This window comes from Rhinoderma darwinii, chromosome 2, assembly GCF_050947455.1.
Source record: "Rhinoderma darwinii isolate aRhiDar2 chromosome 2, aRhiDar2.hap1, whole genome shotgun sequence".
Lineage (NCBI taxonomy): Eukaryota > Metazoa > Chordata > Amphibia > Anura > Rhinodermatidae > Rhinoderma > Rhinoderma darwinii.
Genome location: NC_134688.1, coordinates 57387589 through 57399645, shown reverse-complemented (window position 1 = coordinate 57399645; position 12057 = coordinate 57387589). Strand labels below are relative to the sequence as shown.

The 12057-nt window shown below is 41.0% G+C and overlaps 1 protein-coding gene across 1 annotated transcript in view; it reads right to left on the bottom strand.

The window, feature by feature from the left end:
- Positions 1–12057, bottom strand: part of CDK8 (cyclin dependent kinase 8) — an 80756-nt gene that overhangs the window by 1400 nt on the left and 67299 nt on the right. The window contains exons 8-11 of the mRNA XM_075851662.1: positions 6003–6072; positions 4380–4452; positions 2268–2365; positions 1079–1157 (exon numbers count right to left, since the gene is read on the bottom strand). Of these exons, the coding sequence (XP_075707777.1) occupies positions 1079–1157; positions 2268–2365; positions 4380–4452; positions 6003–6072 (320 nt within the window). The remainder of the gene's footprint in view (positions 1–1078; positions 1158–2267; positions 2366–4379; positions 4453–6002; positions 6073–12057) is intronic.

The window sequence follows — 12057 nt, the reverse complement described above, 5'->3', positions numbered from 1 at the left end:
ACATGCTGTTAAAAAAACAAAACGATCCAGTGAATTTATGACATTTACTTACATAGTATGACACCACCTGGTGTTCAAAGTGTATAGCCATGTGCATGGCCACCTAATGAGAGGAGTGGACACATATGTTCCATCACTCTCCCCGCAGCCAGGTCTCTGCGTAGTGATTCTCAGTTCACTGCAGAGTAGCCAATAGAAATAACTTCTGTCCTGCTGGTCAGGGAAGGATCAGAGCCTCTGCAGTAGCATGCATAACTCCGCTTCTTAGGACTGTAAATATCTATATCCTGACAGCAGATATGAACCCTGCACATGCCCACTCTTGTCTTTGTTTTATTTAATTATATATTTATTGGTTTCTAAGGGAGTGCATACTGTGGATGTCACACAGTAATACCTTCACTACTCTGGATCCCATGTTACCTATATACAGGCAAAGTAAGAATTATCAGCTGCCAGATGTAGAAGGAGACTAATTCTGCTCAGAGAGCCCATCCCCTAGCACAGATTAGAAGCAGCACCAAGGGGGACAAAGGGAAGCAAAAAAATAAAAAAACAAAAAGCTATTATTGAATGCTAGAAACACTGGGTACTACTAGAACACAGCTGTTAACGCCATTTCTGGACACTTGGCATGAAAAGGATTCATCGTATAACCATAACAGAGTGAAATGTACTAAATATCTGATGCAGGTAGGAGCAATATGGTGTGAACCATAAATGTCCGCACCATCATAATAGCTCATATACTGGGGCTACTGAATGGCTATATTCTATAGAGAGGACCTTTGTACAAACAGCTGCTAAAAACACAAAATTTCCCCAGTCCAAGTAACATTACCTACAATTACAAAACCTTTCAGAGGGTATTTTGCCCTGATTAAATTTACCCCCCCCCCATTATAAATGGGCAGTAACTGAAGACCACTTACATGGTAACATAGTTGTAAACACAATCCGATTAATCAACCATACTTTTATTGAGGACATCAAAGTATATATATATATATATATATACATACATATATATATATATATATAACGACTGCATACACAAAAACAGACCTATGACACATACCTTGTCCCCCTTGTCATCAGGCTCCTCTTCAGTGAGGAACTCCCTCTTGGGGTAAGGTATCTGGCAGCCTGCAAACACACTGCAGAAAACCAAATGGTTACTACAAAAGGTCTAAAAAACACAATAATAATTATAATAAAGAAAAAAAAAAAAAAAAAGGTCGGGGTTCTGGCCGTCTACTTATTATATGGATTGCCATTCATTTGAATAGCCGGCATGTTATACTACTACTACTATTTCCCCGGCAGTGGCTGCATACAAGACCGGCCAGAGCTTCCCCCGGAAATAACAGCTGACTCCCCCTTTAGTTAAAGGGGTTCTCCGGGCACTTTTTATTGATGGCCTATCCTTAGGATAGGCCATCAATATCAGATCAGTGCGAGTCCGACTCCCGGCACTCTCGCCAATCAGCTGATTTATGGGGTGGTGTAATTAGTCACCGCAGCCTTTTCATGGTTTACAGGCACTATGCTGTACATATCCGTAGCGGCTGTGCCTGGTAAACACTGAAGAGGCTGCAGCAATGAACGCCGTGGCCCCTTCAGTCAGCTGATCGGCGTAGGTGCTGGGAGTTGGACCCCCACCGATCTAATATTGATGACCTATCCTAGGGATAATCCATCAATAAACAATGTCCGAAGAACCCCTTTAAAGAAATACTGCATCAGTCAAGCAAATATCTGGTGACCTCATCCTCCCTCCCCTGGTTTCTTAGTCTATATTTGAGAAATAAAAATCTTGATTCGTAAATCAAAGTCTGAATAATAAGTCAGCAACAGGTCTCGGGGACAATGGATAAATGAGCACTAATCTAGAAACATTAGAAGAAACTGTTTTAATCCCTCCTTCTTGTATTTTAGCGAGGGGATTATACCTCTGGAGAGCAGATTAAAGAGGTTGTCCAGGATTAGAAAAACCAGTCTGCTTTCTTCCAGAAACAGCGCCACACCTGTCCATGGGTTATGTATTACAGCTTGACTCAAATTAAATTAATTAGGCTGAACTGCAGTACCACACACAACCTTTGGACTGGTGTGGTACTGTTTTTAGAATAAAGCAGCCATGTTTCTGCAATCCTGGACAGCCCCTTTAAAGGTGGATATGATTACGTGTTCAGCAGACTCTGTGTACATGTGTACTGATATGGTCCAGGACAGGGAGATACATGCATTATATGAGAGTTACTTACTCTGATGTGGGAAGTGGGTCTTCTAGAAAATATGGATCCTGCATAGCTTGCTCAGAGGAAATTCTCTTTATCGGGTCCATTGTCAGCAGTTTTTGAAGCTTTGTGGGAGGGGAGAAAAAAAAAAAAAAAAAAGTCTTCAATAAAATCTGTTGTGTACACCCTCACCCTGATATTTTTGTGACCGTTTAGGTGCCCTATTCCCCCTGCTGATGTCAAGGGGGGGGGGGGGGATAAAATATATAATATGATCACAGGACCACAAAGCAGTTTTCTAGGAAAGGTTCCCAGAACTGCTTCTGTGAGAACAAAAAATATACACATTGCAGTTTGATTTAGACATGGTATGTTGTGGATCCCTATCTCACCACTATCGCCACATATATATCCAGCTTCAAAGAGGACCTATCAGCTCTCCTGACATGTCTGTTTTAGTAAATAATTGTATTCCCCATAAAAAAAATTCTGGAGCATCTTTTCTTAGCACTCTGCATTGTGCCGTTCCTCTGTTATTCCTCCTGGAAATGTATTAATAGATTGAGAACGAGGCGTTCCAATCAGTGCGGACAATGACAGTGTGCAGGGACACACCCTATAATCCATACAAGTAAAAAGTCTGGATGATCAAAGCGGGTCCTACTGTTTGGACTGCCGACAATTAACTATTGATCACTGGGGGAGCTGCCGGCTGAACTGAGAGACGTAATGCACAGAGAAGCCTCGATCCCCAGAGGGAGAGCCACTTGGCAGCGCTAAACTATGGCTGGGGTAGAGCGTATGAAAAAAGTTATCTAAAGCAGACAACCTCTTTAACTCCTTAACGCTAGTTCGCGCAGGAGGACGGCTATATCCGTCCTGTGATCGCGCGGGTACCGTCACTGTACCCACGCGATTAGCGGCAGGAGCACGGCTGTTATACACAGCCTGGCTCCTGCTGCAACTGCCGGAATCGAAGCGCGCTCCGATTCCGGCAGTTTAACCCATTAAATGCCGCTGTCAATAGTGACAGCGGCATTTAATGTGTTTGACAGAGGGAGGGAGCTCCCTCTGTCACCCGATCGGCGCCCCCGCAAACAAATCGCGGGTCGCCGTCGGGTTTCCATGACAGCCGGGGGTCTAACAAAGACCCCCAGGTCTGTCTTCAGCATCTGCCTGTTAGGCGATGACGGAGGCATGACCTAATAGGTTGCCTGTCAGTTTTACACTGACAGGCAATAATGCTTCGGTATACGAAGTATACCAAAGCATTATATATGCGATCAACAGATCGCATAGTGAAGTGTCCTGATGGGACTTTAAAAAAAAATGACAATCAGTTAAATAAAGTTTGTGAAAAAAAAATAAAAAATGACAGTCAAAGTCAAATAAAACTACTTTTTTGGCCCAAAAAGTGGTTTTATTTAGTAAAACTGTCAAAACAAAATCACACATACACATATATGGTATCCCCGCGAACACATTAATTAAACCGCCGGATGAACGGCGTCCAAAGAAAACGCAAAAAACAACGGCAAAATTCTCTTTTCTCCCATTCCCCCCATAAAAAATAAAATAAAAGTTACCTATGTACCCCAAAATAGTACTAATGAAAACTACACATTGTCCCGCAAAAATCAAGCCAACATACGACCACATCGACGGAAAAATAAAAACGTTACGGCTCTTGGAATGCGGCGATGCAAGTAATTTTTTTCTAAAAGGTTTTTTATTGTGGAAACGTAGGAAAACATAGAAATCCTTTACATATTTGGTATCCCCGTAATCGTGCCGACCCATAGAATAAAGTTAACATGTTATTTACGCTGCATAGTAAACAGCGTAAATTTATAACGTGAAAATTCATGCTGGAATAGCTGCTTATTTTCAATTCTCTCCTAAAATAAAGTTAATAAAAGTTAATCAATATATTGTAAGCATCTAAAAATGGTGCAATTACAAAATACAACTCGTCCCGCAAAAAACAAGCCCTTATACGGCTATGTCGACGGAATAAAAAAAAAGTTACGACTCTTGGAATGCGACCGTGAAAAAACAAAAAATAATCCTTGGTCATTAACGTGCAAAATGGTCCGGTCATTAAGGGGTTAAATGGGAACTTATAAAAGCAACACTTACCAAGTGGAATGTTTTGCTGTCGGGTTTTACTTTATGCTTCTCCATATATTTAATAAGGCTGCAGTTGGTATAACTAAAAAACATAACGAGTGTATAAATAATGTGAGAATCTACAATGGGGAAATCCCTGCAGAAACACCAAATGCCATTTTCAGATTGGAGATTAGATATCTTTGTGTGGCTATTTATTCCCCTGTGAAAACTAGGTGGAGTGTTGTACAACCGGCAGAGGAATGGCCGAGCTTTTCTACTCCCTTCCCCCCAAATCCCTATAAGGCCTCACGCACACGTCATATTACGGACCTATATTATATGGAGCTGTAAATTAGAACCCATAGAGGAGCAAAAAAAAATGGCAGCATGTTCTGACATACAACAATGAAAAGGGCGTCATCCGACAGCAAACAGTACCTAAAGCTCCGTAATAATGGGACACAGGGGGCGCAGTGTGCCACCATACGTCTCTGCGTTGTGCAGGAGGTCATAGAGATCAATATTTATCAGCAACGTGTGCTGCTTATCTCCAAAGTCATGAATTGTCTGATGTAAGGGATTGCCACTGCTGCTCCTGTCAAAAAAACATCTGAACTGGTGGTGGATACATATAATGCTGCCTGTGAGTACAAGGGCAAGGATGGGCTCGTCTACATGAAGGAACTCACAATCCAGTTACTAGAGGTAACAGGTGTCCGTCTATTACAAACTCCCTTAAAGGGTTATTCCCATGACATTGTGATGGCGTATCGCTAGGATATGCCATTGCTTTCTAAATAGCGGGGGGCCAACAGCGGGGACCCACACCTATCCGGAGACTGCTATAATGCTGTGTCTCCTTTAAAAGTTTCCCTGCACAGAGGCGCTCCTGGCCACCAGATGTGCAGGCAATCACGGCATGAACCTATTCATATAAATAGAGCGGTGCTGTGGTTCCCTGCATGGCTGCAGATAAAAACAGTCAAGGGGCCGCCGCAGCGTTAAACAGCGCTGCTGCCCCTTCAGTCTCATTATTGGTGGGGGTCTGGACAGAAAGATCTCACCAATCAGAAACTGATGGTATATACTAACAATATGCCGGCACTTTCTATGAGGGGAATACCCCTTTAACCACAATATGAGGTTTGAAACTTAAGGCTATGTTCACACAGAGTATTTTGCAGGAGGAATATCTGCCTCAAAATTCAGTTTGGAACTTTGAGGCAGATTTTCCTCTCCCTGCACGCCGATTTTCGCTCCGTTTTTCATTGAGCGCCGCAGGCATAAAACACAGTGAAATACGCTTTCTCTGCCTCCCATTGAAGTCAATGGGAGGTCAGAGGCGTAAACACCCGAAGATAGGGCATGTCGCTTCTTTTTACCGCGAGGCAGTTTTACTGCTCGCGGGAAAAAGACACCGACGCCTCCCATTGAAATCAATGGGAGACGTTTTCGGGCCGTTTTTGCCGAGTTTTGCAACGCAGTTTCCGCGTCAAAAAACTCGGCAAAATACTCCGTATGAACATAGCCTAACATGGAGCCAAGGATACCTTTCAGAGAATACGGATTAGGCCAATGTATTACAAGCATGCACTAGATTTGTAATGTACAGTAGAAGGAATGACAGAAAAGTACCATCCACTGACTTACGTATTTCTGCGAAAATCCTTCATAAGTGTAGTGTGTTCAGGCATTTTCTTGATGTCTTCCCAGTCTTTTTCTGCAGAAAAAAATAAATAAATAATCCACTTGTCCACAATGGAACTACAACAATTATCCCTTTGAAGTGTTAACATGGTTTATGGTTCGGTCACGCTGATTTCAGTAGAACAACAAAAATTGAAAGATCATGTACAGTATATACTTACCTAGTAAACTACAGGTCTCTATTGACCCGGCGCTCCTCTTTTCCCTGGCGCAGGTGGACAGGTGCATGCGAATGTCTAACATTAGGCGTCTGCAGTGTCTCTGGAGGTCAAATCCAAGTATTGCTTCCCTCTCGTGCCCATTTAAATCGGTATTCTCAAGTAATTATAACATTTTGGTAGCATTTAAATATCAGCCACGACTTACGAAAAGTGACCCTCCGACAGGAGGATTGCTTTATAGCAGGGGTGCACAACCTTTTCTGGTCTGAGGCCACATATTCTTTTTTTTTTTTATCACATTTGTTTTTATTGAGTTTTTCAAATCGAACATACAAGTAAGCAGGAACTAAGCTTACTTACAAAACTTAACATAGTAAAAATAGAAATAAATTTACATAACTTAACAAAGGTATCAGTACAATATCATAGCTTTGTGTACAATAAATCATTATGAACAATAAAACAATATGTAAGGGAATACATCAGGGAGTCTCAATGGTATTTTTGCACAATAATATATGGTTTGTATGTGTGAATATCCATAAATCTAGTGTATCGCATTACAATACTGGCTGGAGGTCCAAACATCCCACATGTTGTCAAATGAGCTTTTTTTATTTAAGGAAGAGGCGATCATAGATTCAAACCAGCAGTTGTTGTTTATTCCCTGAATAATTACTGACAAGGATGGGATTTTATTGGTTTTCCAGTATTTTGCTATTTTGAATCTAGTCACTATAATAGTGTGTAGGATAACTGCTCTGTGAGTGCGATCATACTTGTCGGCACCAATTGCCAACAAGCATAATGGGGCATCTAGGATAATTGGATAACCACATATATTTGACAGAAAACGACCCATTTTTCTCCACACTTCCAGGATATGTGGACACTTCCACCAGATGTGCAACATAGTGCCTGTATTACTACATCTCCAACACTCTTTTGATTCTTCGTAAAATTTATGAAGTTTCTCCGGGGTGAGGTACCATCTATACAAGAGTTTTCTGGCTGTTTCAATATGATTAGTACATCTGGAGATCGATGAGACAGCATAGAAGGCCGAGTTCCATTGATCTTCAGATATAGTGACCTCAAGATCATGTTCCCACTTTTGTTTGTATATATGCAAGTCATTTGGGAGGGAGTTTAGTAAAAATTTATAACATTGGGAGATATTACCTCTGGAGGATGAGTTATTTGCTAACCATTTGCTTAATTTGGATTCTGATGTTGGGAGAGGTTTGGGTATGGATGTCAGTGCATGCCTAATTTGTAGATATTTATAAAAGTCAGGTTTCTGAATATTGTACATTTGGGCCAGAGTTTGGAAGGGTATCAGGATGTCATTTTCCCATAAATCGGACATGTGGAGTAATCCATTAGCCATCCAAGTAGAGATGTCAAGATCTGGAATGAGAGCCATCAGTAGTGCAATACTAGATTTCTCATAATCCGTAGAATACAGGCTATGTTTAATAACTAGGTGGTGCCATAACTCCGTGATTGCCCTTATTGTAGGATGTGTGGACCTCATATGGTTCCCAAATAAAGAGGAAGCAGATAGGGATATTGCTAATGAGTGCCTTCCCAATACAGATGATTCAATGGAAACCCAATGTTTAGAAGCATCCTGTGACCATAACGATTTTAATTGGTCGAGTATAGCGGCTCTATAGTATTGTAATAGAGTGGGGCATCCCAATCCCCCCTCACGCATGGGTCTGTAAAGAATATCTGCTTTAACTCTTGATTTGGTTTTCCCCCATACGAATCTCATTAAGATGGATTGCAGTTTATTTATGAAAGCGTTTGTCACAAATATGGGAACATTCCTAAAAGTGTATAGAATCTTAGGAAGAGTTAACATTTTGATGGCAGCTATTCTACCTAACCAAGAAACACCGTGGTGTTTATAGTTATGTAGGTCCTCAATGATTTTCTTGTGGAGAGGAATATAATTTTGGTCAAACAATTTTGAGACTGGAAATGTTAGATTAACCCCTAGATAAGGCAGGGCGTCTTCCACCCATTTGAAGGGGAATGATGCTTTAAGTTGTGCTACCATTTTCTGGGAAAGCCCCATATTCAGAATTTGTGACTTAGAAGTGTTTATTTTGTAGTAAGACGCATTACTAAATTCTGATAAAACTTTACTTATTTCTGGAAGGGATGTGGTTGGGGAAGAGCATATTATTATTACATCATCCGCGAACAGACCTATACGGTGTTCCTTTTTCCCTATTGTGATTCCAGAAATTGAACTAGAAGACCTTATTTTCTCAGCCAGAGGTTCCATTAAAAGCGCAAAAATTAAAGGGGACATGGGACATCCCTGTCTAGTTCCATTTGTAATGTCAAAGCGTGAGGATAAAAATCCGGCTGAGTATACGGAGGCGGAAGGACCGGAGTATAGAGCTAAAATGGCTTTCCCAAACGGGCCCACTATTCCTATTTTATCCAGAACCGACTCTAGATAACCCCAATGGATCCTATCAAAGGCCTTCTCTGCATCTAATGATAGGAGCAGAGAAGGGGTGTTATGCGTTTCTGCATAGTGAAGGATGTTGATTAGTCTTCTAGTTCCATCTACCGTTTGTCTATTTTTAATAAATCCTACTTGATCAATATTGATTAGAGAAGGAAGGATATCGACCAGCCTGTTGGCCAACACTTTTGAATATATTTTCAAATCGCAATTTAGCAAAGAAATTGGTCTAAAATTTTCGGGTCTGTCAGGAGATTTACCTGGTTTCGGGAGGGTAATTATTAGTGCTTGTAGCATTTCTTTAGGAAAACGACCTGAAATAGTGGCCTGATTGAACATTGATACTAGGTGAGGGGCTATAATCTGAGAGAACTGTTTATAATATTCGTTTGTTAGACCGTCTGGTCCGGGAGATTTATTAATCTTGAGTTGTTTAATGACATTTTGTACCTCTGATAATGTGAATTGTGCATTAAGGAGTGTCATTTGATCACTCGGGATCGACGGTAAATTGACCGAATCTAGAAAGCCATCTATAAGTTGCTGCGTAGGTTGTTTGGTGAGAGGATCTTTGTTTAAATTGTATAAATGACCATAATATTCAGCAAAGGCTTCAGCTATCCCCTGTGGGTTTAAGATTTTATCCCCAGATGGTTTAAAAATATAGGGTATTTTAGCCTTCAAAGTTTTGTTTTTAAATTTATTAGCTAACATCTTCCCAGCCTTATTACCCTGCCAGTAATAGATCATTCTGCTCCTTCTCAGGGCGTATTCACACTTGTGGTATAACAATTGGTGAAGTTGTGTTCTTAATTGTTTTAATTCGATTGTTAGACCTCTCGTGGTTCTCTTTTTATTAAGATCCTCTAATTTCTTAATTTTAAGCAACAATTCTTCTGTTTTAGCTAATCTTATTTTCTTTGCTGTTGCCGCAATTTTGATAAGGTGACCTCTGATTACTGCTTTGTGTGCACACCAGTTGTTAAAGGTGGACGTGTCATCCGGTTTATTAGTTTTGAAAAAGTCAGTCAACGCTTTGTGTATCTGTGCATTGTATTCCTCTTTGTTTAGTAAGGAGTTGTTTATGCGCCAGGGGGAGGTGGGAACTCGATTATATTGCTCATTAATAGAGATAGAGACCGGGGCGTGGTCCGACCAAGTGATTGTCCCGATGCTAGGGTTGATCACACGCTGGAGTAACCATTGGTCAGCAATAATAAAGTCAATTCTAGAATAGCATTTGTGGGGGTGAGAGAAAAAAGTATAATCTCTTTCTGAGGCATTACAAGTTCTCCATGTGTCAGAGATTTCCCCTGAATAAAATATTATATATGTCTGTGTTTTTTTCTTTTGGTTTGCTCCTACTCTTGTCTAATTGAGGAATCAGTACTTTATTGAAGTCCCCACATAGTATTAGGGAACCAAATTTATTATTCTCAATTCGTTTAAGTAGACGTTTGAGAAATCTGCCTTGATGCTTATTAGGAGCGTATAATGAGACCAAGGTGTATTTCTCATTGTTAATGAGGCACTGTATGATTACAAACCTATCACATTTATCATAAGTTACTTGTATAAGTTGAAAGGCCACAGAATTTTTGATAGCAATCAACGTCCCCTTTTTCTTGCCTGAGTTTGGGGTACAAAAAATATGGGGGAACTGTGCATTTTTAAGCCTGTGGATGTCTTTCTCCAAGAGGTGTGTCTCTTGTGCACATAACACATTTCAGCATTTTACACTCTTTCCACATGAGAGAGCGTTTGAATGGACTATTAAGGCCCTTCACATTCAAAGATGATATTTTAAAGACCATTATATCCTAAGAAAGATCGATACTGTGTACTCTTGTAGCATACCTGAACTCTAAATATCTCCCCTACGTGAGTAATATTATGTGAGTGAGGACCACTCATCTCCGTTATTCCCCGACAAGAAAGACTATATGTACATAACGTATTTTTCTTATCAATCAGTAGTGATACCTTGTAACATAAAAACCTGAGAACACATATGAAAATATGTTCAAATATATCTAGCCAACTCCTTGTAAAGGAAGTTGGCCTCATGGGGGGGGGGGGGGAAGAGACACAACACGTGTAACATAAGTGCCTTCCTAGCCCACATGGTTATTTAAAGGCACAGTACAACCTGCAGCAATAAGATTATCAAAAAGAAAAAAAAAAAAGGATATCAGACAACACCGTGAGTTCCTTATTCTGGATTCAACAGGGAGTCCAAAATTCTTGCTGGGTCATTCTCCTCTATATTCAATCAGATTGAATTCAGGGATTCTTAGGAGATCCAACCTGTGTCCATTCCTGGGATAATACCGGTGGTTTCTTTTTCACCATCATTTGATGATCTCGAGGCTGAAAGTCGGGAAACCATTTTGCTAGAAGAGACGCTGCTTCTTTGGGTGTGTGAAGGACATGGGTGGCTCCATTTTTCGTGATGAGGAGCTTGACCGGGTAACCCCATTTATAGGGAATTTCTTGGTCACGTAGATGCTTTGTGAAAGGCGCAAATTCTCTTCTGCGATTCATCGTGGTTGGTGATAAATCTGCGTACAACGAGATGCCCACAAACCGCTCAGGGATGTCGTTATTTTTAAACGCCGACTTCAAGATGGCCTCTTTTGTTTGATAAAAATGGATTCTTGCCAGAACATCTCTCGGCGTTGTTTGAGGTAGATGTTTGGGTTTTGGCAATCTGTGTACTCTATCAATCATCAAATCTCTTTGATCCGCCTCTGTGATTAAAGCAGAAAAATAATCAATCAGGAACTCTCTGAGCTGCGCTGGCATGATGGATTCCGGTATACCGCGGAAACGAATGTTGTTCCTTCTGGAGCGGTCTTCCAAGTCAGCCAATTTTAATTTTACTGCTAGCATGTCTTCATCTGTCTCATTTTGAGCGTCCACTAAAGTATTAAAAGCAGAGGAAAATTCATCCATTTTTGTTTCAAGATGAGCTGTGCGATCACCAATATCTCTAATGTCCTTAGACAGTGTGGTAAAGGCAGTTTGGAAATCGTTTTGCATGGATGTCCTTAATTCTGACAATAGACTCCTCATATTAGATAAGGTGATGGCTGATTCCTCAGATGGGCTGCTTTCCCTAGATTTCCCCAGATTGGGCAGACTAGGAGGGAGAGAGACTGACCTGAAATCCAGTGCATACAGCTTGTCTGCTGTGCTTGAAGTTCCTTCCACACTTGGACTGCCTGCTGTGCAATGTGCTGCCTGGGAGAGGATAGGAGCTCCTAGGACCGGAGCGTTTTCCTGCAGAGTGTGGCCGGCGCCATTTTGTGAGTTTCCCGCCGGGGGATAGAAGGACGTGAGTTTAACC